The sequence below is a fragment of the Phragmites australis genome, chromosome 2 (assembly GCF_958298935.1).
Source record: "Phragmites australis chromosome 2, lpPhrAust1.1, whole genome shotgun sequence".
In the NCBI taxonomy this organism is placed as follows: domain Eukaryota; kingdom Viridiplantae; phylum Streptophyta; class Magnoliopsida; order Poales; family Poaceae; genus Phragmites; species Phragmites australis.
Genome location: NC_084922.1, coordinates 47,522,981 through 47,550,341, shown reverse-complemented (window position 1 = coordinate 47,550,341; position 27,361 = coordinate 47,522,981). Strand labels below are relative to the sequence as shown.

At 45.2% G+C, this 27,361-nt stretch overlaps 3 protein-coding genes across 3 annotated transcripts; 2 read left to right on the top strand and 1 right to left on the bottom strand.

The window, feature by feature from the left end:
- Positions 1-6,719: 6,719 nt before the first annotated feature.
- Positions 6,720-12,587, bottom strand: LOC133909366 (probable membrane-associated 30 kDa protein, chloroplastic). The gene is made up of 11 exons (XM_062351767.1): positions 12,334-12,587; positions 10,265-10,365; positions 10,045-10,155; positions 9,703-9,767; positions 9,533-9,614; positions 9,205-9,279; positions 8,952-9,022; positions 8,780-8,862; positions 7,830-7,894; positions 7,666-7,740; positions 6,720-7,094 (listed from the first exon to the last, which is right to left on the bottom strand). Exons 1-11 carry the CDS (start codon positions 12,434-12,436, stop codon positions 6,975-6,977), a joined length of 951 nt encoding a protein of 316 aa, XP_062207751.1. The 5' UTR covers positions 12,437-12,587; the 3' UTR covers positions 6,720-6,974.
- Positions 12,588-13,398: 811 nt separating this feature from the next.
- On the top strand, positions 13,399-15,218 carry LOC133910197 (cytochrome b561 and DOMON domain-containing protein At3g07570-like). Its single transcript, XM_062352708.1, has 3 exons — positions 13,399-13,807; positions 13,909-14,350; positions 14,436-15,218. The coding sequence occupies exons 1-3, from the start codon at positions 13,577-13,579 to the stop codon at positions 15,071-15,073; spliced, it is 1,311 nt and encodes a 436-aa protein (XP_062208692.1). The 5' UTR covers positions 13,399-13,576; the 3' UTR covers positions 15,074-15,218.
- Positions 15,219-24,771: 9,553 nt separating this feature from the next.
- LOC133910195 (cytochrome b561 and DOMON domain-containing protein At3g07570-like) lies at positions 24,772-26,718 on the top strand. Its single transcript, XM_062352707.1, has 4 exons — positions 24,772-25,166; positions 25,297-25,693; positions 25,781-26,067; positions 26,209-26,718. Exons 1-4 carry the CDS (start codon positions 24,960-24,962, stop codon positions 26,440-26,442), a joined length of 1,125 nt encoding a protein of 374 aa, XP_062208691.1. The 5' UTR covers positions 24,772-24,959; the 3' UTR covers positions 26,443-26,718.
- Positions 26,719-27,361: the final 643 nt, after the last annotated feature.

Here is a 27,361-nt window from a genome sequence, read left to right as displayed (position 1 = left end):
CACAGTAAACTGAAGAAAAAGCTTACGATTTAAGGTACTACTTGTTGCAGCTTTGAATAGTTGGAGACATCTACTTCATCAACTCCTTTGAACTCTATCCTTGAATTGCGTTTCCTTTGTGATTTATTGTGACGCACGTTTAAAATCGCCTCGGCCCAGCCCAACTGCCGCCCGATTCTCGGCCCAGCTCGTCCCCGCGCGCGCGCTGCTGATCAGAGGGGCCCGCCCGTTAGCTTCGTCGTCCCCGCCGCGCCGCATCGCCCGCGCCGAATCCGCGCCCGCGCAACCGCCCGCTCCGAATCCGCCGACAGGCCCGCCCTTCGCGCCCGCGCTTGCGCAACCAACGCGCCTGCCTCGCCTATAAAGCCCCTGCAGCGCCGCCTCCCCCCCCCTTCACCGCACCGAGCAACGCCATAGCCGCCGCCGTCACCGAGCGTCGTAGCCACCGCGTCGAGCCCCCCCTCCCTCGCGTCCAAGCTCGTCGCCAGCTTCGCCAAGCCGTGGGGAGCCCGTTTTGCTGCTCACCGAAGCTCCTCCGCCGTCGGAACCGAGCCCTCACCGCTCGCCGGTAAGCGCCGCCGCCCCTCACCGTCGCTAGCAGCGCCCAGAGCTTTCCGCGGCCAACTAACCCTCCCTCCGGCACCACATGTCACCCAGGAAGCTTCCGCGCCCGTCGATTTCGCCTCTCCGCCGTCGCAGCCGGGTCCCCGTCGATTTCCGACCGCCGCCGCCCGCCATTGCCGTCGCCGACCGCCACCAGAGGCTCCCCGGCCGTCGACAAGCTTCCGGTGAGTTTCCCCGTGCTCTCCCCGTTCGTTTGTGCCTTTCCCCGAAGAGTTTGGCAGCCGGTAGCGCAAGATCGCGTGTCTCCGGCGAACCTCCGGCGAAATCCGAGGCGGCGCCGCCGTCTTCTGATCACCGCCGGCCTGTTTTCTCTCCCCAATCAACCTCGGCCGTCGGATCTTTTTTTGAACGCTCCAGATTAGAAGGCCCCGTACCCCTTCGCTAGCCGTTAGGATTTGCGACACATGTCCACTTTAATCCAGTCAGCAGCCGAGCCACGTCAGCGCGCCACGTGGGCGCTCCTGTCCTACGTGGCAGAGCCATGTCAGCCCTAAAGCCCAGTCAACTGCCCCGTCAGCCAGTGACGTTAGCCTTGCGCATTAAATAGGATTTTCAGTATAAAAATAATTCAATCTATTCTCTGAAATTAGGGAAATTTACAGATAGACCCCTAGGCTTCACTGTTTTCACATAAAGGCCCTTAGATAGTTCTGGATAATTGCAATTAGGCCCCTGGACTTTAGGATAATTATGGCTAGTCCCTGAACTTTGCATATAAGCCCTAGAACTTTCTGTTTTTACAATTTAGTCCATGCAATCTTTCAGAAAAGCCCCTGTAGAGTAGAATTAGTGTAACTTTTCCATACGAACTCCGATTTAGGTGATTTTTGCGCTCCCGAGATCGTAGCAGCGTGTACTTTCCTTTTATAGCCTTTTTAGAGTTAATTTCTCCTGTTTAGTGTGATGTATTTAGCTGTTTTGTTATTTATTTCCGGGTTGTGCTTCGACTTTAGGAGGAGAGCAGAGTGTCAGCATTCAGGACCAAGTTTTTGAAGATTCCGAGCAGCCAACTTACGAAGGCAAGTGTCCTTGATCACCTTGATTCCACCATAGATCATTATAGTTTTACTTTTCCTTAGTTGCATGCTTGTCTAATTATGAAATTCCATGAATAGGGTTTACTAGAATTTGTGTGACCATTCCTTGTAGCCTCTTTTGGGTCTTGAGACATGTAAAGGGTAGTCATGCTAGTGCAGTCAGGGTTTAGAATTATTATGAATTATGACTAATGACTATGAAACAAATACTTGGGGAAATGATAATCTAGTAGTAACGTGAATTTAGGGATCCCAACTGGATGGCTAGTATGTGGTGGAGCTACACAGCAGGATTTGTGTACGTTCTTGTGTGGGATCCTAAGGACCGGTTCTTGGAGCCTGTAACCTGGCAAAACAGCACAACCATGAGGCCTATATGGGTATGGCCTGGCTAAGTAATTAGTGTTCTTCACATTCTGTACGCACCAATGGTTGGTTTAGTGGCACAAGAGGGGGCCTCTGCAGTGGATGGAATTCCTGTTAGCGGTGAAACCTCAGTGGGTGCTTATAGATGTGGAGGCACTTTATAACAACCTTATAGTGAGACCCCGGCCATACACCCCGGAAGTGTAAGGCAAAACGGGAATCACGACTCGTGGGTAAAGTGTGCAAACTCTGCAGAGTGAAGAAACTGATCGATCAGCCGTGCTCACGGTCAAGAGCGGCTTGGACTTCCTCATGATTAGATGGGAATCTTAAGGGTTAGTTTGGGTAGTCGGGTGGTGGCACTCCCGATGAGTCGGTAGCCGGATATGGGATATCTGGTGAGTCTGGTAGTCGGATGGCATCCGATGAGCTATGTTCTTTAATTGCTGGAATATAAACCTAGTAAATAGGTTGCTAGGTTGTTTGAGTCTGGATTAGCTGAGCATAGTCACAGTAATCCCCAATTTAACTTTTCCTTGTCAATAGCCTGCATGTCATATTTTTCTCACTTGCTGAGTACTCTATGTACTCACGCTTGCCTTCTCCCTATTTTCGGATGCTGCTCAAAAGGTGAAGTCTTCGAGGATGTCTCGAGCGATGGTGCTGAATTCTAGGAGGAAGGAGGCGTCGATTGAAGACCATGTCCTAGGCTGGTGTTTCCCCCGGACAACGCATGTGGATGGATGGTTGCTCCGCTGTCGTTTGAAGATTTATTAGTATTTTCTTTCAGGCATTCGGGTCCTTTTGTAAGGAATGTTTACGTTATTTAAGACATAGTTTTTGTTATTACTAATGATGTCGCTGCATGTATGTAAAATTTGATCCTGGCATACATGTGGAATACATCTAGTTGTTTCCTTTAAAACCAGGTGTGACATTTATTTTGGAAATGTAATTGAATGTCCACGACAAGATGCATGGCTTGTGTGAATGGCTTATAACCTACATGGCAGCGAGGATAAACAGGGACAAAGCATTCTTGTAAATTAGAATGTAGCAAGTCGCAGACATGTTGTCGTACTGTGGTTCCCTACCCTTGCATTTTCTACTACTGCGGAGGAATGAAAGTTTCGATTGGATCTGTTGCTTCGGGTCGACTTCGGGTCGAGTTTCAGATCGAAAGGGCATTATCACCTATTGTATGTGTTTCCTTTTGCGTTTTGTTCCGTTTAGCTATGCATAGTTCTGTATCACCTTGATATGATATTGAGAGTCAATAAAACTTACTTCTTCAACAAAAAAAAAAAAAACCTTCACGTTCCTGCCTATGGACTGGAAGAAGAAAATGGTCTGCAGGCACAGCCGTGCCGTTGTTCCATCCCAACGGCTGCTTTATACTTGGATGGTTGTTCAGATCTCCAGCCTTTTGAGATGGCCTTGAAGGCCCTTATTAGGCCCATTAACAATTGTTAAGCTGGCCGGCGGCAAAGAAGAAACGATTCTGCGATGGAGCCGGTACGTTGCTTTTTTTTTTTTTAGTGAACGCCGGTGCGTTGCTTGCTGGTGCCGCCATGGAGCTAACAGCAGCATTGCAAGCTCAATGCCTGCCGTCTTGTCCGGCCGGCTGGACGCACAATGGCGAAACGAGTCGGCTAGTACAAAAAGCTAGGCGGCGGGCAGCATAACAAGGATGGATGGATGAACTCGATCGCCACCTGGCTCTAGGGTTTAATCTTCACATGAGAGAGCTGGAATAACATGGCGGCGGCCATCGATTATATTACATGGCCGTCGGTCGGCCCCTTGTCTTTTATGCATTTCGGCATGGCGTTGATCAATTGTTACGACATGTAGCGAGATGTGACGACTCATCACTTTTATAGCTTTATAACGTTTATAGTGACTCTATATAAATATTGAACATCATAATCTAGAATAATAGGATTTTATATTAATAAATTGTAATATAAATATAGCTCAAAATTAAATCTGTTTTCCTATTTCAAATTTGTTTTACAACGTTATGTTAACTTGACCTTTAATTTGAGTGGGTCGAGTTAGACCACAAAATTTCTTCCTTTCTCTTTTCTTTCTTTTCTTTTTGCCTTCTCACGTAGTACTATTGGCCTGCCCAATTCCAACATCAAGTCGCTCTGCTTCTTCCACACGAGCACAACGCCGCCGCCAGCTACCGCTCGTGGCAAACTCCGCCGACCCGCGCAGGCCTTGAGCTTGACCTTGAGCGCGGGCAAGGGCAGCGCAGGCCGCAAGCGGACAACGGGGCGCAGGGCGGCGCGCAGCGGACGACGACCCGCAACTCTGCGAGATCTTGCTGGACAACGGGGCGGGCGGAGAGGCAGGTGGAGCGGCTTGCCGGCGCTGGGGCGGACAGCGTCACGACGAGATCCAGGCGAGGCGGGGGAGATCCAAGCGGGGACCGTCCCGGCGGCGGCCGCCTGTTGCGCTCGGACGCCATACTCGCCGAAGCCGTCGTGTCGGCGTGGCGACCGCGGATTTTCCGCCACGGCGCTATAACGATGATATACCGACGCCTTAACAACTTCAACGTGATGAATATGAACTCCAACTCACAAGACGAAACAAAACTAGCAAGACTCCAGTCATAAAAAGAGAGCTACCGAGTTTATTTTGCAACCTTGGAATCGGAGACTAGTATTTTCATTTGGTCGGCATCTTTTATCGTCTTTCAGGACTGCAAGTGTACGAAGAAATCGTAACGAGAAGGTTAGCAGAATGAAATCCCGGATCAGATTTGGTCATGACTCATGGAGGAGTGGTTTGGCTACGATTTATCCAATTCCTCCAAAACAAGTGAAATAGTAGTGGTCAGAAAGAAAAAAGATAACAAGTAAAGCAATACGTAAGTAATAAAGTAGTAACTTGTAGCATCTTGTTTCTTATCCATCCTGCATGCTTTTATTGAGGGCAACAAAAAAAATTCTCAAGAGCACACAAATGCCCAAACAAGTAGTATCTTTTCCCACTGTCACATGTATGAATTTATCTATATATACATATCTGCCTGGTATCTATAGAGGATGAACGAAGCAAAAAATGGAATAGAGAACAACAAAAAAAGGGCTTCAAAAATTGCTTAACACCTCGCAACCTTTTTGCGACAGCCACTCTTAAGTCCCTAACCACACCACGGCCGTCATCTCGTCAGTGCCCTGCGCCTCCCCCGCTCGGCCCCATGGGCAGCATCGCCATCAGCGTCGACACCACCGCCTCGTACCCAGACGCCGCCGCGGGGCTCGGCGGCACGGGCCTCGCGGCGTCCGCGCACCGCGCCGCGAGGCTCAGCGCGACGACCGCCGCGAGAACGACGGCGACGGCGAACGATGCACGCTGGCAAGAGTAGGCCATGGCTGCTAGCTAGCTTCGGTTTCGCTGGCTCGCTGTGTCGCAAGCTCGATCGAAGCAACGAACGAAGTGCAGTGCTCTGAGAAGCTGCGCCTAGCGCTGTTCGCCGAAGCTTGTTGTTGCGCCCGTGCCACCCGGGTTCAAACCCGTTCGACACCGGTTCTCACCAATTTCACAGTGGAATTCTCCCTTGCTGTATCTTCCTCGTAAAGAAAGTGCAGTGCTCTGCTCTGGGCACGCCGGAAGAGGCTCCTGCACGTATATATAGAGCGCGCCACTGTGGGGGTGGTGTGCTGGGTCGCCGGGGCTTTTTTTTTCCCGCCACGTCTCCGTCTGCAGCCAACCAGGTTGGAAATTCCGTGCTGGAATGCTGACCGATTTTAGTGTAGTGCTGCTGGCTGCTGGGAACCAAGAAACGGTCCAGAATCAACTCCTCGATGAGAAGGAAAAAAATTTCTGGCTCGAGCTCCTGCGTTGGAATTTGGAACAGAGACCAAGGATTTCACTTGCTGACGCGAAGCACGTCTGAAGTTTCGGGGTTCTCACGGGCGGCAGGAGGATTTGAGCGGTTAGGTTGGTGCACCGGCCTTCCGATCGATTGAAAACCAAAGCTGCCAAGCTGGTGAGTAAAGACCGGCGTCTCAAAGTCAATCGCGCATGATCCTCGGGAGGAAACCAGCTCCGATTTCCAACACGTCCACAGCACAGGCACCTTTGGAAAGTCAAAACGGTTGAATTCACAGGCAGGCGGAGCTCGGACGAGCTGACACGCCAACGTTGAGCTTACCGACCGTGCTTATCTTTTCCAAGTCCTTTACCAGTCGTGGTACACGGCCTGTACGATGCAACGAGCATTTTTGCGTATGAAAAACGCCATCGTGCATGCATTGAAGCCTTAGCTTGGCATTAGATTTGAAGCGTTTTTGTATATGAAACTGAAAGTGCTACATCGTGTATAAGCAAGGACGCAGGGATAAGACATGTAGCATGAGCCCATATGATGCAGCATTTGTCCTGGCAAAGTACGAATTCGAACGCTAGTTAAAGAGAAACAACCCTTACCCGTACAACCAAGATCCTGTAGTAGTATTTGATGTTTCCTGGGCAACTTCGGTCATGAGTACTCGACTATCAGGCACCGAAACCAACGGCTAACATTAGCCAAGGCAAGGTAGCACCCGAGTACTGACTTACCTTATTTCTCCGATCAAAAAAAAAAAAGTACCGACTTGACCCGCCGACAGCCACTGCATGGAAAATCTGATCAACTTGACGCTCAAGTTGCAACACGAGGGTCAGAACCATGCGGACGAAAACTTTAGAATTTTGATTATAGTATGCAAAAAAAGCTCTAGAGCGAGTAGTGATTTACATCAATTTATGGCTAACTGTACAATGTCACTCGCAGGAAAAATGCCGTGAAATCTGCACGCTTCCACACTTTAACGAACAAGGCGCACATGAGTTTCAAAGGCACAATGGATAAATCTGCGGCTATACTATCTTCTGGGATTCTTCAGTTATGAGATTCGTCGGGCCTTGCATCGAAAAGAATTTTGGAATCTAATATTCTTTAGCCTTCATCCGCAGCTCATTTAGCTCATTCTCAATCTCTAGGTCGGGGAAAGGACGCGCTGCACCTGAGCTGCTGACTGCTGTTCTACCTGGAGGAAGCTCTCCTTTCTGTAGGTGACATGAAATTATACTCAAGTTGTATGGAATACAAGCAATGCATTCATTTGTAAGGAAAAAAAGGAAACCGCAAAGGCACAAAAAGAAGTTATTGGCTTGTTCTGATAGAGAAATGGAAGGTAATGGATATATGATCAGCAGACTCAGCAGTGTGGGCTTTGTTCACAGAAATATCAGTACTAGTGCCTTAATACTTAAACAATAAGGTAGGCTATACCAGGCATAGATGTCTGTCCCAGTATGAAGAACTCGGTAGAAAGAACGAATTCTAAAGCTGATGTCCACCTTATAGGGATAAACCATATAAGATTAAATCAGTGGAGATTACAGAAATGTATTGAGCAAAATATCAATACTTTTTAGGAGGACCCAAAATTTGATGGCTGGCTACCGACTATAATATATTTTTTTGAATATCTAATGTGTCCAATATATGCGCATCAAAGTAACATCACGTTTTTCTATATTGTGCACAAGCCAACAGACACAAATCAATAGCAGATAGCTTGTTAACTTGAAAACTGTTGACTCATAATTTGAGCATCCAAATAACAATACGTACCAAAGAGCTTCCGGACAGTTCTTTTTTCATTTGTGCAAGATCATCATCAACAGATGAAGTCTCAAGCAGTGCAAACTGTGCACATATAAATACAGATAAATCAGATGTGAATTGTGATTAGCACAAAGGAACTAATAATAATTGGTTTGTAATTTCAATGTTACCTTTCCTTCTAGATCATCGGTTGCTAACTGACCGAGTGCCTCTGCTTGGGATTCCATCACCATAACTGGGAGCATCAAATGTGTAATTTGTGTGAGTACAACATTTAAATATTATATCATGAATATCGCATGTTGCTGATAAACACAGTCAGAAAGCAAAGGTACTGGCAGACATCACTCCTCAACTAACAGAAGACACATTACCTTCGCAAGTCACAACACATGCAATGTAATTAAGATGAGTTGAGGATGTAGTTGTGCTTTGCCAAGATCATACTCATATTAATTCAAATGCATAGGGAGAGATCCCATAAGATGAGGAGTTGAGGACATAGTCGTGCTTTGCCAAGATCATACTCATAACAATTCAAATGCATAGTGATATATCCTATGACATACCAATCAACATCTTGATACTAAAAAAGGGAAATTCTGTTGAAAAGGCTTAGACTTTTGGGCAAGAGGCAAGAAAAGAATATTTCTAGAAAATTACACGTCAAGACATCTTAGTGCATTTTGATAATGTTACTGCTGACCATAACTATGATTCTTAAATAAAAACTGTGACTATTACTTTTGTTTTAGCTGTTACTCCGGTGTAGTTTGATTATCTGCAGCTCACAGTTTGACAACAACTAAGGAAATACAACTTTTTAGGGGCTAGGAGTTGACAGTTGCTATTATGGCAACAACCTTCCTGTATTCTGATTTTCAATTGCTCAAGTATGAAAGGTTTTAACTGCAGATTGAATATGCTCTAGCTGACCACAGTGGGTAATGGAGTAACTCCTTGATGGTACAATTTCAAGCTATGTTCGATATAGAGCATGTCTCTGGCCTAAACCAAAACCATTGTCAGCACACTGACCATGCAAAAAAGTAGCATAGTACCATACCAAACAGAAGGAATAATAATAGTAAGAAAAAAATAACTAGAATCAACAGAGTACCTTTTTCCTCCATTTTCTCAAATGCAGAAAGGGCGCTACTTGTATTTACATTACCCAACATTTCACTCACTTTCGTGGAAGTCCTGAAGCAAAACAAATTCCACTTGTCAGTTCATCCAGTACACAGAGAAGGGATGGGGAAAAAAATAATCAAGAAATGATAAATGCGAACTTCGCTGATTGAGCACGGGCTTTTAGGGTATCCTTTTTCTGTTTGGCCTCTGCTATCTTGCTCTCAAGAATCTACAGAATGGCATGATCCACTTGTTAACAAAGAGAAGTAAATAGTTAAATAGTATTAAATAAGCTCTTTTAAGCATGTGCAGCACATGGGCACACAAAACTGTACTGACACAGTATAATAAGGATAGCAAAAAGAGTCAAAGCCTATTCCAGCAGTTGAAACTAATAACCAATAAGCTCACCCGGGTATTTGAAATGAGATTTTCAACTACACCCTTCTGCTGATCAAGCTGGGACCTTAAGGAGCTTGCATTGTCCTAAGCAAACAAATAATAGAACGGTATCAGGAATTTGATATGTTGAATTAACATAAGTCACATAGAACTTCTATATATTACATACATTCTATTGCCAATTGATGCGGTAAGAAAGCATAAAAAAGCATGCTGTATTACAGAGAATCCAAGTGGACCAAGAATTCTTAAAGTGAAGTTACAAGCTAAATTGTAGATAAACAGTATGATCTTGGCAGACACTTGATCCAGAACTCTAGATTCAAAAGATGCGTACAGCATATGATTTACGCCGCTTAAGGGCTTCACGGGCAAGATCCTCGTCGCCCTTTTGCAGAGCAAGTTGAGCCCTCCGATACCTACACTTTGAGAAGAATACCATTCATTTACTGTAAAGCAAACAAATGTCAGAGTTCAATGTTACCATGCAGTAAACCATAACGTTACCAATCAGCAGCAGCTTGTTCCGCAGCTTTGTATTTATTCTCAAGCCGCTTTTGAGATGCCAAGACCTTCCAAAACCAAAATCCATTTTAGTAGGTAGAATGCAATAGAATATCTAAAAAATAGAATCAATTTTTCATTTCACAAACATAACAAGAGATTTCCAGCAAAAGTAGAAGAATCTGATATAAGAGATAGCTAACCAAACTTGCATCAACAGTAAGTATTTAGGGAATAGGGGTCGTAAAGATAACAGAACAAAAAGTTTGAAACAGACAACATTATGGCACTCATGGAAAGAAAAAACATGTGCTGTCAATGATACTGACTACAGTCAGAACAAACCTGTGCAGTGGCCTGCCGCAGCTTTGTTAAGTCATCGTTCATCTCCAGAACAGCTTGATCGAGGATCTTCTCAGGGTCTTCAAATGAACTTAGAACTGCATTTGCGTAGGACTAGACAAACCAACAAGCCAAGAGCTTTAGATTACAAACATGAAAAAGAGAGTGAGAAATAAAAGAAAAAAACTGCCAATGGCATAACGGAGGAAACAATACCACTCACCTTGACAACCCTAGATAGTCTATCAAAGAGGTTACTCTGTATGCTATTGCACTTAAATCTGTTGACATTTGTTTGTCGTACTTGCACAACTCTAAGTGAAACTGCAGAACGAGAAAAAAGGTAGCGGTCATCAACATGTCTTCTATAGCTCATCACCATATCAATACATTCATCACTTTGCTATGCTCTCTACTGGATTTTTTTTTTGGCTCAACATCTGTCTGAGCATGTGCATTTGAAACATTGACAGAAACGAGCAAAAGTAAACACCAGTGCACATGCAGGGTTCAGCTTACCGACCGGAGCTCGGTTACCGAGCTCCGGCGGTTATCGAAAAGTCGCGGTTACCGCGGTAACCGGTCGAAATTTCAAAAAAATTCGAACAAAATTCATTTGGGAAAATTTAAAATTTGGGGAAAAAATCGCGATTTTAGCCGCTCGGTAACCGGTCCAGTTACCGAGCGGTTTTTGCGATTTATCGAGCAGTTTTCTCGAATTTTCCGCATTGTCGGTAACTGCTCGGTTTTCTTGATTTTCAGTGAAGTTCAACAAAAAAACCCAAAAATTATCTCAATCTTGTAAAATCAATAACTAATTCATCTAAGCTTCAAATGAAGTGAAACAAATTTTGTTGGTTTCCTTGTAACATGATCTACATGATAAAAGTATTTATACTCATAAAAAAGTTCAAAATTTTCTGTGAGAAAATGTATTTGTTAAACCAAGTTAAATGCATAGTTTACTCTTTGCTAATCCAAAAATCATGAAACTAATTTTGTTAGTCTTCTTATATGATCCTATGTCTTTTAAAAATACATGAACTCATGAATTAGTTATTGTAACATGCAGGATTGTGTAAATGTGTTGCGACTAGATTAATTCATAACTGACCCAACACACCTAAAAAATTAGTGAGACCACTTTTATTAGTTTATTTATACTACGATTTACGTAGAAAAAATAATAGTTGATATGAAAAAGTAAATTACAGTGTTGTTTCTTAACATATTCACTTTATGCTTGTGAACTTTGTAAAAATCATAGAGAAATTAATAAAACTCTAAATAAAGTGAAATCAATTTTAAAGATCCTCTTAGGATACGTTCTACACAAGAAAAATATGTGTTTACATGTTAAACTTTTCCTTAACATGAGTTAATAACTGAGCCGCACGCTTCATTTTTTTTCTTTTTTTCAAACTTCCTCCCTATAGAATATGATGCAAATGACATTATTTTTGAAAAAAAACATTTCACAGAAGGTCTTAGAATTGTGTCTAGTTTTTTTTTAAGAATTTTTTAGAATTTTTTTATTTTTTCAAATTTTTTGAATTCAAATTCGGTTACCGTTCGGTTTCTGAAACCGAACCGGACCGAGATGACCGGTTATCGCGATTTTTGCTCGGTTACCGTCGGTTTTTTGAACCCTGTGCACATGATGAGTATCGGGGAAATCTAAATCAAAAAATAGAATAGGGTCCACCTGAGTGCGATTTTAACAGTGGCAATGTTGACAATCATGAAGTGCAACGGGAATCAGCATTCTCCAATACCTTCAACTAAGGAAAAGATACTTCCACTTTGCATCTCTAACATAGGTTCATTTACTAATCACAAGGACTCACTTAGTTTTGCATATAGAGCCAGCAAACTACAGTTTTATATATAAATGTGACCTTTAAGATTACGAATTCAACTAAACTGATAATTGTAGGCTCGGTTTTGCTCATTATGGCAAACAAATGGTGGGCTTTACAGAACTGGAATGACATTGTAACGTAATAAGAAGCTACTTAGTGCAATCATGGAAGAGTACACGATTATACAATAGAAGACAACAAAGGCATCGACCCCACAACCCAACTGTCGCCACTGATTCAACAATTGCATCACTGAGCATCTCAAACTACAAATTCTCAAATGCTCCGCTTATTAGCATTAGCACACGGTAAAATGACCCGTGAGCATCGGACCACCCTAACAGAATCTTGACTCAAAAGCCTCAAGTACCAATCGCCCCCACAAGACAGAGAGAGGTGAGGATGTGGGGTACGAAATCGAGGAACGCACCGCTGCCGTTGAGGAAGGGGGTCTTGAGGGCGGCCCGGCGGAAGCTGGCTGAGGCCGGCGGCGGCGCGAGCCTCATGCTCGTCGGCGGAGCCCTAATCCCCATCGATTCGGGCGGTGCAGCGGAGAACGAACAGAGGAAAGGATTCCCCTTTTTTTCTGCTTGGTATTTAGCTTTATCCCGAGGATGAGTTCGTGTGGAGAAGAGAAGCGATGGGAAGAGAAAGCGATCTCGGGTCGGGTCGGGTCGGGTCGGATGATTCCGGGCTTTTGGCGTCTCGCAGAGACGGAGCGGCGGATACTTACCGGGATTTTTTATATATATATTTCGAAAATAAAAAATTGTAAAAATAGACGTTCATTTAAAAAATTGTAAAAATAGGCACATAATTTTCCAATCAGACGTCTATTTTTGTAATATTTTGAATCGGACGTTTGTTTTTGTAATTTTTTGATTTTTGAAATATAAAAACAAACAAATCTACATACCGGCCCAAATGGCCCAGGTAACATTTATGGAGGAGCCCATTAGCCCAATGAACTTTTCCTTTGCGAGGAGAGCTGAAAAATGTCGTGTGGATCCAGTGCAGCCCAACTGGCCGGTCATTTGAGTTTTTTTTTTCGAATATATTTGAGTTTTTCTCCCCAAAGCTTTAACCCATATGAGGTGATATGGTACAATGATGGGATTAGAATAGTAGATTAGCAAAGTTTAAGGTGTTGGAGTCGCATTTTCTTAGTCCCGGGTGAATTCTGAAGTTTGAAGCAAAGTTCAGAGGGTGATTTCGAGTTTTCCAAATATTTTTCCCCCAAGGACCGTTGCAATTATGTTACCTTAGCAAATGAAACCAGCATACATCTCAAATAAAAAATTGAAACCGGCGTATAAGTATGACATGAAAATTCCTCTCAGAGATAATGTTGAAGAGAACGAGAAGAAAGATAGCAACCAGAAGCAAACATATTTAATTTTCAGAAGAGAACTAGAAGCCGACATATTCTAGTAGCAAGCACGCACCAACCCGTTCCTAATCTCTTCACATAAACAATGCTCTGTCCATGGCGGAACACACGCCATCTGCTTATTTAAACGCGCCATTATCTGGTTCATCACTCCAGGCTCGCTGTGCACCCCACGACGCCCACAGTTTCCGACTGGATCAATCGCCAGACCTCACCATCTCGATCGACACCACCAAGCTCGCGAAAACCACCTTGAGTTCGTTCACCCCACCGTGCATGCACCATGGCTAGAATCGCGAGAGCAGGTAAACGCTCGACCCAGCAATGCACGCTGCGCTCTCTCCCGTTCCTCCTCATGGCGCTCTCCTTTGCCGGTTCGAACTTGCCCTTGGCGAGCTCGCAGAGCGGGGCGGACTCGTGCGGCAACGCCCTCAGCCTCGGCAGCCTCGTCCCCTTCAACACCACCGGCCTCGCCTGCTTCCAAGCATGGACCTCGCAAGACTTCATCCTCAGAGTGCGCTCAGCATTTGATGCATCCTTTTAGTTAGTTTCATATTTCGTGTAGCGTTAGTGGATGACATCGCCGCGCACGGCGGCTTCTTGCGTTGCGTGCAGTTCAGCAAGGCGGCGTCGGGGAGCAACGTGTGGAGCTTCGTGCTGTCGGCGCCGGACAACGGTGGGTACATCTCCATCGGGTTCTCGCCTACGGGGCGGATGGTGGGGAGCAGCGCCGTGGTCGGGTGGGTGACGGCAGCCGGCGCGGGCTCCGCGAAACAGTACTACCTCGGCGGGACAAGCTCCAGGGCGTGCCCGCCGGACCAGGGCAAGCTGGCGCTCGCGAGCGCCGCCGCGCCGACCATCGTGTCCAAGGGGTCCCGGCTCTACCTCGCCTTCCAGATCACCGGGCAGCCGCTCACGAACGTCGTCTACGCCGTGGGACCCAGCGGCAGCTTGCCCGGGTCCAACGGGCTGCTGCCGGAGCACCAGGGCATGTCAGCCGGCACCATCAGCCTGTCCGGCGGCACCAGTGGCGGGGGGAGCCCTGCTACCGGTGGCGGTATGCCAGAAAGATCCAATACACGCGTCGATCTATTTCTTGGGTTACGTTGTGATCATTTTGCATGCGTGGGTTACATATGCAGGTGATGATGACGATGATGGCGATGAGGACGGAGAAGGACAGGATAAGCGTAACGGCTCAGAAGAAGGCAGCGGTGACGGTGGCGAGGGGAAGGGAGAGAGCCGCACATCTCCGACTTCAGCATCCAGCTCGGGCGCGAGCGGCGGCAGCGCCGTCCTGAGCGCGAAGCGTCGGCACGGCGTGCTGGCGGTGATCAGCTGGGGCGTGATGATCCCGGTGGGCGTGGCGCTCGCGCGCTTCTTCAAGCGCTTCGACCGGTTCTGGTTCTACGCGCACATCGTAGCGCAGGGCCTCGGGTTCGTGCTCGGCGTGGTGGCGGTCGTCGCCGGGTTCAAGCTCGACGACGACGACGGCCCCGTCGCCATCCACAAGGCCATTGGCATCGTCATCCTGGTCTGCGCCTGCTTGCAGGTGATGGCATTGCTAGCGAGGCCGGCGAAGGAGACGAAGGCGAGGAGGTACTGGAACTGGTACCACCACAACGTGGGCAGGGTGGCCATTGCTCTCGGCGTCGCCAACATCTTCTACGGGCTCTCGTTGGCGAAGGAAGGGCAGGAGTGGAGCTACGGGTACGGGATCCTCGTCGGGATTTTCGCGGTCGTTTACCTCGTTCTCGAGGAGTGGAGGCGCAGGCATTGATCCCTCGCGCCGCTCCAGCTACACGTTTTTCTTGGCCCCTCTCGTGTTGTTGCCATGCCGGGCCCTCGTATGCATTTGATTAGCATTGATGTGTATTATTTCTTCTTGTGACACTATTTGGTGTATAGCGAGCCTGTGATGTACTATTGATATATGATATTAGTTTCATTGATGTACTTATTATATAGAATTGTGCTATTTATACGTCGACATGTCTATTGATCTAACATCTGTCTAATTTATGGTCCTCTAATCTGTATTAAAAATTATGCTAACTTTGATTAAGATATATGAATTGTTTGCATTATCCAGTAACAGGTGCCCAGATCTACACCCACAACCACAACCAGCTCTCTCTCACTATACTTTCATTTGATATATGATATATGATATTAGTTTCATTGATGTACTTATTATATAGAATTGTGCTTTTTATACGTCGACAGGTTTATTGATCTAATATCTATCTAATTTATGATCCTCTAATCTGTATTGAAAATTATGCTAACTTTGATTAAGATATAATGAATTATTTGCATTATCCAGTAACAGGTGCCCAGATCTACACCCACAACCAGCTCTCTCTCACTATGCTTTCATTTGTCTCCCCACTCTCTTTGTAACTGATGCATTTATCTCATCCTCTCCCGTACTCCTCGTCTCTGTCCCTTCAATTCCCACTCCTAATATCCTCCATCACGCTCTGATCCTCTTCTGATCTCTAGCTTTCTTCGACGATTGAAAGTTTGTTTGATTCGATTCGTATTGTCTTGCACTATTACGTGGAACCAAGGCATCCATTTCTGATGTCCATTTTATGTGTCCCTCTGTGTTAGGGTTTGAACTATGATGGGAGAATGCCGTGGGGAGAAGGATCTAGGTTGGTTTTTCTGCAGTCTGATGTGTTCAAATGCTCCGTTCGCGTGATCCATTGATGATTTTTGCTGCATTTTTGTTGATTATGCTGTTGATTTAGGGGGGACGTGTTGGAGCAAGGAGCCCACTACAGGAATAGATCAGCCTCCAGAACCTATTGTCCGATGAGTTTGGTTTGATTTAATATAGTTTGTGATAGATTCCTGTTTTTTTTTTTTTGTTTGATCTATTTCTCGATGTGAGAAATTGCATGAGTTAACAGAGGAATCTGCTCGATGAGTAAAAGAAACAAAAAAAAAACAAATAGTAAGGGGTGGGCAGGGGAAAACTGTGGATGGAACTATTGGTATTGGGAGAGAACTTGTGGTACAGTTAAGTTCATGGACACACCCAACCCCAATCACCATGATGCATCTGTATGTGCAAGCGAGTGAGAGTGCAAGTGCGTATATAGGTGTTGGCCTGCATTTTGATTTTGAGCATCTAAATATTTATGTTACGATTGAAGTAGTGGGACACTCGACTAGTATTCAATACTACTCATAGATTAGTGAGTGGCCACCACTCCTCAAGTCATACTCACGCTAACTTATTTTGGAGAGAGAGAGATTGAAATTTCTAAGTAAATATTGTTCCGAAACCAGGATGAGAAAAACTCAACAAACAAGATCAAGAGAGAAGATTCACTTGACACTATCACAATTCACAGCGACTCAACAAGGTGTCATGCTTGCTCCAATTCAAAATTAAAGATTGAAGCAGATAACTGCATTTGCTTGTCGTCTTTAGAGACCGAGAGAGAAGACATGCCTCTCTTTCTTCCTCTTTGTCTTCCCGTAGTTTTTTTTTCTCTCTCTCTCTCTACATATATATGTATGTGAAAGGACAATGGTATCGCTTATAGGGAGATGAATATGTGTTTTTACAAAAATTCATCCCCTTTTACTATTGACCTAAACTTGCAGTGGAAAATAAACTAACAGATTTTTCATAAGTGAAAATCCTAAATATGCTAACCTCAACTAGTGCATAATCGTCCTAAATAAGTGTGAATATTATAATCCTAGAGTATGACAAAAATTATTCAAATCTAGCAAGATATGCAACAAAATTCTAATCGTAAGTTCTGAAATTACTATTCACTAAAAGTTTCGTGTTCAATCCAGAACTTACAACTATACGTATCAATGAAATGAGATCTAGCTATGCCTAATAAGTTTTAGCTCAAACCAAAAGTTGCCACATGTTTCAAGAAGTATTTCCTAGCTATTCCATAGATCGCATGCAGTCAAACAAGTACGAGCATATAGATGGGGCAAAAATAAGTATGAAGGTTAATGAGCTCAGAAACACAAATAACAAGCAAACCAAGAGAGGAGACGCGTTGATTTATTTTCCGAAGTTTGGACACCTCCACTTGAGGTTCCTATATCTTCGTTGAAGGGCTCGATCACACTTGAGCTGGGTCTCTTTCAACTATTTTTCTTACCAAGCTTGGTCACACTTGAGCTTAGACTTTCACTCTTGATTTCTTTCCTTGCGGAGGCGAAATCCAAGACTTCACAAACTTTTCGCGGCGCACCACAACCCTGGGTGCTCGCCGACGACACCTAGCCGCCTAGGAGCTTCAAGTTCCAAAAGTAACAAACGTGATGACGAACTTATTGTCGATGAACTCGAGTGTTCAAGATGGGAGTTATGCTCACTTCAATTCAATTTTCTAATCTCTCGACCCAACTCACTATTTTTCTCAAATCTCACACTAAAATAGAGTGGGGAGATCTCTAATGAATTTGGCTTTTTGAGTATTTTCATGGGGACACCAGCAGCACAACAAAGAGAGGGTGAGAGGGTATTTATACCCAACCCCTAAAAACTAACCTGAGGACCCCTGTCCGGATCAAGTTCAGAATCTCCAAACTGACCACATAATCTGAAACTTTCGGGTTCAATCCGGAACTTCCGGGTTCAATCCAGAACTTTCGGATTGAAACTTCAAACCAAAACCGAGAACCCCAACCTAGATTTCACCCGGAACTTCCGGATTAACCCGAAACTTTCGAGTTCACCACAACACACCCTCTGAAAAATGTGATAACTTTTAATCCTGATGTCCGATTTCGACAATTTTAGACTCTATAGAAAGCTTATTCAGAGGGCTACCTATCCCACTAGAAACCATAATCTCAAATACATTGGATCAAAACTAGGAATACTCTAAAACCAGATTCAGACACTTCCATACTTTCAGCACCGGACTCCTAAAGCAAACTCTCAACACAAACACAAGTTAGTACTACCCGATGTTTGTGGATGTTTTGTGTCTCTCACTTTGGTTTGGTTAGGTACTCTTAAGCACTGAGACATGTCAAATGTTCTACGTTGTATTTCTCTTAATAGTGTGGCATATCTATACTCAAATTCAAATGAAAATTCATTTGAACCACTTTGAGCCTTAGAATACCTTCAAGTATCACTTATTTCTTTCAAACCTTGAGAGTTGCCAACTTTCATATAAACCTCACTTCATCTCTTCGTGATTCTTCATATGATTGATGCGAATCACACATAGCTTCCCATGGTCTCATATGGTCTATTGACGCAAAGCCTTCACTCGCCATTCACCACCGTATTGGTCCTTCGGCGCCAAGTCTTTTGCTTGCCCTTCACCACCGGATGATCCATCACAACCAAGTATTGCTTGCTCTTCACCATCTTGTCATAGAAAGCTATTTTGTATCCGATATCTTTAATAAATTCACTTTATCATATAAGGAGTCCAATCTTTGTTCTTCACTCGTAGCATATTTCATATCTCAATTCAATTCATGCCTCTTATGGATCATAACCCCGACTCACTCTCAAACACAAAGCACGTGGGTTAATACATAAACTTCATTAACAATTTTATACCTTAAGTCACTTAATATCCATTAGTGCCTTAGCCTTCACGCTTATTGTCACTCTTCTTGAGCTTTTTCTTCTTCTCATGAGCATCGCCTGGAGCTCATTTATTTTGATGCATATATTTAATCTTCATGGCATTCCTCAATGACTTCATGTCTTATCACTTATGCATCTCATATGGAATAACCTACTAATAATTCTCAATAATATTGTTAGTTTATAAATATTGTCATTCACTTACCTGAGCATCACCTATGACTCATTCATCTTGATGCATATCTTTTCTCCATGCATCACTCATGAAACAACCTACTAATAATTCTCAACAACACTGTTAGTCTATAGATATTGTTATTAATTACCAAAATCACACTTAGGGGCTATATGCACTTTCAGTATGTATATTGAGGCTCTCTGTATCTCTTTCTCTGCGTCCCTCTTTCTCTATGTGTCTCTCTTCCTCTGTCCTCTCTCTCTACCTCTATCTATGTCTCTATATATAATTGTTTGTTTATGTGTAGCTTTCCATTTCTCTCTCTCTCTATGTTTCTCTATATTCTCTGTATCTCTCTCTACCTTTCTATATCTATGTCTCTAACTCACTATTTATGTGTAGCTCTCTATTGATCTCTCTCCCTCTCTCTGTATTTCTCTCTCTCTCTCTCTCTCTCTCTCTCTCTCTCTCTCTCTCTGTATCCCCCTCTCTGTCTCTACTTATGACCAGAAGTAGAACAGTAGAAGGCCCTAGCTCCTTGCCTCAACAAATTTATCAGGTAACATATGTTCATACTTCAAAAAACAAAAATATCCCGACGATATTAATGAACTTTGATACCATGCAACAATCAAATTCAAAGCATGGCATTTACAATGGATTAGTCGAGATACATTCATAAAATAACAACCACCACGAGGTATGGATATATTACTCAACAACTTTGTAGAAAAAAATATATATCTAAGTTATTAGCTAACCATTATATGCGCAGAATCAAACATCACAAGTAGAATCAGCACCAGAAGAAGAAGATGATCCATTGCAACATCAACCTCTTCAGAGAAATTAATCAAAGTCAAATGAGTCGAAAATAAACCATACAAGGAAACATGCATGAGTGGGGAAAAACGGAGATAGAAAAGGAGAGGATACATGTACACACAGAGAGAGTACACATTCAGATATATATAGAAATATAGAGAAAGAAATCTAGGCAGAAGAGAGAGAAAGAGGGGGGTACAAAGATAGAAATAAGCAGAGATAGAGCTGATTAGTTGTGCCTGCAAAATAAACATATTGATGTTATTTTTTTCTATCAATACTATATGCTTGAACCAAATTTTGAGTGTCAAAATTCCTTACATGTGTTATTGTTGATATTTTTTATTTTGATATAATCGGTATCTGCATGCATGTATGTTCAGTTGCATTTTGCATCCATTTTTTTATCTATGTTTGCATCATCTTTTCAATTATGGCCGACTGTAGGTTTTGTTATGAAGTTAAGCATAAGTCAATACTTACATGAATCAAACATGTTGTATACATCACTTTTTTTCATCTTCTCTCTGCATGCCCACTGAATGCGCCAATGCAATCATGTGCAGTGTGAACTAGTTTTCTAATAGATGGTCATGCGGTTCGTGCTCCACTCCTTTTTTATTTTGATTATTGAATTGTACAGCTAATTGTTTTAATGCAAGAGCACATATGTGGATGCTTTTGCATGTGCGGATTGTCATATTAAACTACATGCATTTCTTTGAAAATGCAGTTTTGTCTTATTACTGTCAATGTGTCGTCCAGTATTCGAGAATTCAAATGAAATTCCAGCTTGTGAGCAAGGATAGAAGCATCAGATTCATCAAGGGAAGTAGAAGTTTTTTTTGCTCAAATAAATTACTCTAGTGGCGGTCAGTGAATTCCAGGTTTCTCCATCACACTGCCGGCAGATGTTATTTCTTCATCGCTTCCCCATTCGCCTCCTCTCCTGATTTCTCCGCCACTGGCAGATGTTCTTTTTTTTTTCTAGATCTTTTTATTAGATCTATCTTCTTGTCCAAGTTGACCCATATTGGTTTGTGTTTGTCAGCTAACAAGCTAACATATTGGGCTGCATATTGGCCAACTTATTGGTTTAGGCTTTTCTAGTTCTTTTTAAGTTATGTTCATTTTATAATAAGTGGACTTTTTCTTATCGGGTTTTGGATAATTTTATGCATGCCCAATTTGTTAAAAATCTATTGACAAATATCATTGGGATGTTTATGTCACAAATTAAGTCAAAGCAACGTGGTAGCTTTTGGGTGGATGGAAATTTGATAGATTTTATGGGACAAAATATATCGCTAGATAGCTAGACACGCCGTGTCTAGTTATCTGTTAACATATTTTTAGGGGGCAAAATCTGTCAAATTTCCATCCGTTGGATCTTCATCGGACGTCCTAGATCAACCTCAACTTTATATAAAAAATATAACACTAATCCTCTCCCTCACTTCCGCCCCACCGCCACCGTCACCGCCCCTCACTTTCACCCCCACCGCACGCCGCCTCCCCACTGCTCTGGGCTCCCCTCCGTTGTCTGTCGTGCCTCCCTACTTCCTTGGCTCCCCTTCATTGCCCATCCTCTCTCCACCTCCCCTCCCCCTCCGCTACGCTCCGTCGTCGTCTCTGGCCACGAATCCGAGCTCTCTCGTCTCTGCTGCCACCCCACCCGGCTCCGACGGTGTCGCCAGCCGCTAACCCGTTCCATCTTAATGCCCCCGCCACCACCATAGGCTAACCGGCCGTTCCCCACCACCGCGGCATGCGGTGCCCCCGTCGCCTCGCTGTCTCTCCCACCGCTCGCCATTATCGCCAGGCCGACAACCTCCCCGAGCCTCCCTCTAAGCTGGCAGCCCTCAAAATCCCAAAAACCTGAACCTAAAATCCTAACCCTAACCTTGTCGTCGCCGAAGAAGAAGACGTCGCTGGAGGAGCTCACCGGAGGAGATGGCTGCACGAATCTCCAAGTTCATCCTACGGTACAAAATTCGACACATTCTCCCCTCTAAATCTGTCGATTGCTAAATAGCATTATATACTACTAGGATATACAATCTTGTTTACTTGTGAGACGTTTTCAATTTAGTAAACTCGATGAAATGTTGAATCTAGACTCACTTATACAATGGTATGTTGCATAGTCTAATTCTCGCTTCGCCTAAAAGAGTTAACACGGAAGTGCAAATATTTTGGGCCAGCAATACTTTTACATGCTTCTTAATTTTCAGATGCCTAAAAATGAGATAATTTCAAGTGACGTTCACCTCAGACTGTAGTTAGGGAAGAGGCCCGAGGTTTGGGTTTAGGAGGATTCCATGTATTTTGGGCTTAAAAAAAAGCTCCGAGGGAGATAGTCTGGCCAAGCGGAGAAGGCGGCGCGAGGGCGAGGCGGCGGGGACCCCGCCGACCACATGTGGCAGAGGATGGCCGGTTGATAGTGCCGGTGGTGGGAGAGGCAAGGATGCGGCCTGGTGGAGCCAGGTTAGCGTGGTGGTAGGCGGTGTGCGTGGATCCGACGACGAGAGGTGGACGAGGTGGGGGAGCGTGCGCCGGCGTGGTGGAGAGGAGAGAGAGAGAGAGACTTGGCTGGAGGAAGAAGAAAATACGAGATCTACTGGATCAAGATCGGACGGGCTAGATTCATCGCCTAAAATAAAAGACATTTTCAAGCACATGAAATATAGCATCTTCCAACTAAATGCTTCCTAATTTTTTAGTCGACTGAAAATAGCAAACGGTCTGGTTGATGACGCTACATTTTAGTCGCTAGCGTCGGTGAGGAGTTAGCAGCGGTTGGTTTCAATTCCAGGGGTTGTTCACCATTCCCCAGCGGTGGTGGCAGATGCAAGAGCAAGGCAATCACCAACCGCGGCCAACGAGGAGATTCCACTGGAGACAAGAAGAGATCGCACGAGTAGGGGAGTTGCACTACGTTACACCAGAGAAGCAGGGAGAGAAAGAAGAAAAGAGTAGCGTCATGAGATATGGATCTGAATGATGAGCTTCGTTGACCGAGAAAAACATCATTTTCAATCATTCGAAAAATGGCATCGTCCATTAAACTAAACCGATCCATAAACGAACTTCAGAATGCCTTCTCCACGTAGCCAAGCGCTGCGTGCGACACATGGCAATCGTATACTAGTAGCAAGTGGGTCGAAACCGTGGGCAGTTGATGGGAAATCAGCGGCGAGAGGCTTACACTGAAGCCTGAATGCTGAAGATACAACGCGTCTAGCCGTCTACTACTCCTAGATTTGCTTCTTTTCAGCAAAGTCAGATTGGGTTTAGTGCTAAGCTCAACCGTACGTATCTCTCGACGTTGCTGACCTGCAGCTGCAAGTCGCCCTGTCGGTTCGATCGTCGCTTACCTTTCGGTGTACACATCTTTCTACGGCAGGTGAGGAGGTAACGCGGCGACGTCGCTGTTGATTTGGCCGAAACAAATCTGAACTTGCCGCGCGTCCACTGTGTACGTAGAACTTCAGAATTAAGCGTCCTCTTCTGCTTTTTTTTTTTCACAAGCCTGTTATGACTTGCATCATGCAGCTTTCATCTTCAGGTTTACCGCGAAAGAAACTCACAATCTCTGCAGCTAAGCTCAACATGGGCATCACTTTCTTCCAATAGAACGTTTAGCTAGCCGGTCATTTCGGACGTCCCAAATCGGAGAAGCAATGGAGGTTTAATTATTGGCCGGCATGGTCTGACTTGCAGCGCTGCAAGGCGCGTGGCCGCCACACGCCGACGCAATTGTTAAAGCTCAGGCGAAAAGCAAAGCGGGTGACGTGAGAAGTGGAGCATGCGTACAAGCCGCAGGCCACAGGTTCGTCGTCGACGACCCTTCTGAATTCACGGGCAGGTTCAGTGTCCCCGGCAGCTCAAAAGCAGATAGCACCTTGCACCACCCAGAATATCATAGCCGCAGTTGGGCCGGTGCGTGCGTTAGTCAAGGGGACAGAGAGCTTCAGAAAAATGGCCAATGGCTGCACCGGGTTTTAATACTGCACGGGCTGGAACCTTCCAGGGCTCAAGTTAATCAAATCAGGAAAAGCTTGGTGTGTAGTATAGTAGGATGCGTGTGGCCTCCACGCGGGCGACGTACTCCTACCCCACTAGAGACGCTACCCAACGCATGCATGTGAAAGGCGATCAGCACGGAGCACGCGTCTGGTTCTGGTCTCGTCTCCACGACCATGCACGGAGCACAGTGCGCAGGGTGTGGTGCTCTGCTGCAAGCCAGCAACTTGCGTTCCTCGTCTTCTCCGTGTTCCTAACGGACCCTGCCAGACAACATCCTCTTCAGTAATTCTTTCAGATGAATGGAAGGAAAAAGGGGCGCAAGTTTCCTGCCTTCTCCGACCTGCTTGAAAAGTTTGCCAAGTGGGAGATGCTTGATATCCACAAATTTTATTAGTGCATTTTGTTGTTAATTTGTTCGTCGTAAAACCATGAGCAGAAACACTCTGGAAACCAGAATGTCTAGAAGATTAACACAATCCATCGATCAGATTTCGCTGTCAATTTTGTTAATTTACTCGTTTGAAGGTTGTTTGCAACTTTATAAGTGTCTATAATGCCCTTTTTATGTTCATGTTGAAAAATGCAACCTGATTAAACTACCAACTAAATTCTAGTAGTACCAACCTTTTTTCTAGATAATGGAAGAAAAATACCAGTTTCGAGGCCAATAATGCAACGCTAGATTTGTTTCCGTTAATTGCCACCGTTCAACTGCCACGCATTGTCTATTAGCAACTGCATTTTCGTCGAAGCAAGGTTACATGTCAAGGAGTCTCACATTTCCCTTTTTTTGCGAGTAGAAATCTCACATTCTGAGAGGCGACAGCCAAACGGATGGGTATATATATCTGCACCTCATCAAAGGCTCCATATGAGCATTCCGCATTTTGGTCAGGAAACCGCAGCTCGTCTGCTCCATCGACCTGCAGTTCTGCAGTCCACCCTGCAGCCCACAGTTAATCTCACCAGCTAGCCAACCTGCAAGCGAACCAAGCAGCAAGACATCACTCAGAGACGATAGTGATACGAAGAAACATGAAGCCGAGATCTTGTTCTTCCAGCATGAGCAGAGCACTGCTCCTGCTGTTGCTGTTCTGCTTCTGCAGCTCTGTCGCGAGGTCTCAGGCGACCGACTCGTGCACCTCGACGACGAGCCTCGCCGCGGTGAGCCGCCTCATCCCCTTCGCCACCTCCAACCTCACCTGCTTCGACGCTTGGACCTCCCAAGGCTTCATCGTGCGCGTACGTCAATCGCCTACTCTTTACACACATGAATCGAATGTCCTCTATCATCGATCTGCGTGCTGTTTCGTTGCTAACCTGTCGTCGTTGCTGCGACGTGCACGGGGCATTGTTGGTGTGATGTGAACAGTACGGGAAGAGCGCGCAGGGCACGTGGAGCTTCGTGCTGTCGGCGCCGGACCAGGGCGCGTACGTGTCGGTGGGGTTCTCTGCGGATGGGGCCATGGTGGGGAGCAGCGCGGTGGCGGGATGGACGACCGGCAGCGGCGTTGGGGTGGCGAAGCAGTACCGGCTTGGCGGCACGAGACCTGCGAGCTGCCCGCCGGACCAGGGCAGCCTGACGCTCGTGCCCGGCACCACGCTCCTGGTGGCGCAGTCGTCCCGCCTCTACCTCGCCTTCCAGTTCACCGCGCCGCAGCCGACGCCCTACCTCATCTACGCCGTCGGCCCATCCGGCGCCCAGCTCTCCGGCAACTACCTCGTCCGCCACCGCAGCTACGCCGCCGCCGCTGTCAACTACGCCACCGGTTAGTGACTATCTAGCCTGATATATACAAGATAACCGCTTTTCGAAGCGTATAACTTCCGACGCGCTTGTTCCATGGATCATCAAGGCGTGGCGTCCAGCGCGGGAGGGGCGTCGTCGTTCGACAAGAAGAAGTGGCACGGCGCGACGGCCGGGCTCGGGTGGGGCGTCCTCATGCCGATCGGGATCGCGCTGGCGCGCTATTTCAAGCGGCACGACCCGTTCTGGTTCTACGCTCACATCTCCGTGCAGGGGGTCGGGTTCGTGCTCGGCACGGCCGGGGTCGTCGCCGGGTTCAAGCTGGACGACGACGAGCCCGGCGCCGACAGCCACCAGGCCCTCGGCATCACCATCCTCGTCTGCGGCTGCCTCCAGGTGCGTACCACCAAATTGCACGTTTGAAAGTAACACGACGCGCGCATGGCAAATGGGCATGCACGCACGGTACGTACGTGTGGATCGACGCGAACTGCGCTGCCGACATTAGTTGTGATCGTCTGTAAACTTGTATTGAAGGTGATGGCGTTCTTGGCGCGGCCGGACAAGGGGTCGAAGGTGAGGAGGTACTGGAACTGGTACCACCACTACGTCGGCCGCGCCGCGGTGGCCTTCGCCGTCGCCAACGTCTTCCTCGGGCTGTCCATCGCGCACGAGGCCGCGGCGCTCAGCGCGTTGTACGGCATCTTCCTCGCGGTCTGGGTGGTCGCCTCGGTTGTTCTCGAGGTCAGGCTCTGGAGGTCCGCTCGATGATCCATTCATCGATCGATCGATCGATCGTTCGGCGCGTGCAGGATATATACTGCATCGTCTGGGTGTACGAGAGGCGCCGATTTATGTACATCGCCACCCGCGTGTGGTGCACGTATTCTGTTCTTGTTTATAGTACCTTTTTTTAGGCTCTATTACCTCTTAGTTGTTCGTACGAGCTTAGACGATTTGTGTTCGTCGCGTTTTTTTTGTTGATTCGATGTACCATTGACTTGTTATACTCCATTTATTTGATACTGTAGTTTTATATTGTGAGAAGTTTTTATTGTTTATCTAGTTAGGGTGTATTTTATTCGAGGGATATCTCTTTATGAGACATGATCATCTAGTTTTCGAAAGTGTTTATTTTAAGGATAGGTATGGATAGGGTGTTTGCTTTCGAGGAATATTTTTCTAGATGTTGGATGAGTCCATACACAAAAAATACTAGTCTGATTGGCGCGAGTACGCCGCGCCTATTTTTATTTTGCTGTGTAGTGCACGACAAAAGAAGACTAAAAAATTAAGTTCATAAATTTTGTACATTTCAATATGTATTTATAAAATTATCAATGTTACGCCGCGCCTATTTTTATTTTGCTGTATAGAGCACGACAAAAGAAGACTAAAAAATTAAGTTCACAAATTTTGTACATTTCAATATTTATTTATAAAATTATTAATGTTACGTCACGCCTATTTTTATTTTGCTGTGTAGAGTATGACAAAAGAAGACTAAAAAATTAAGTTCACAAATTTTGTACATTTCAATATTTATTTATAAAATTATTAATGTTAAAAATATTAAATTAATTATAGAGAAAATAATAGTACTTTTATACATGCACATAGTTTTAATATGTAGGTGAAAGTAATACTAACCTAAAAAATTTGTTTCATATTTTTTTAGTTTTAGATATTT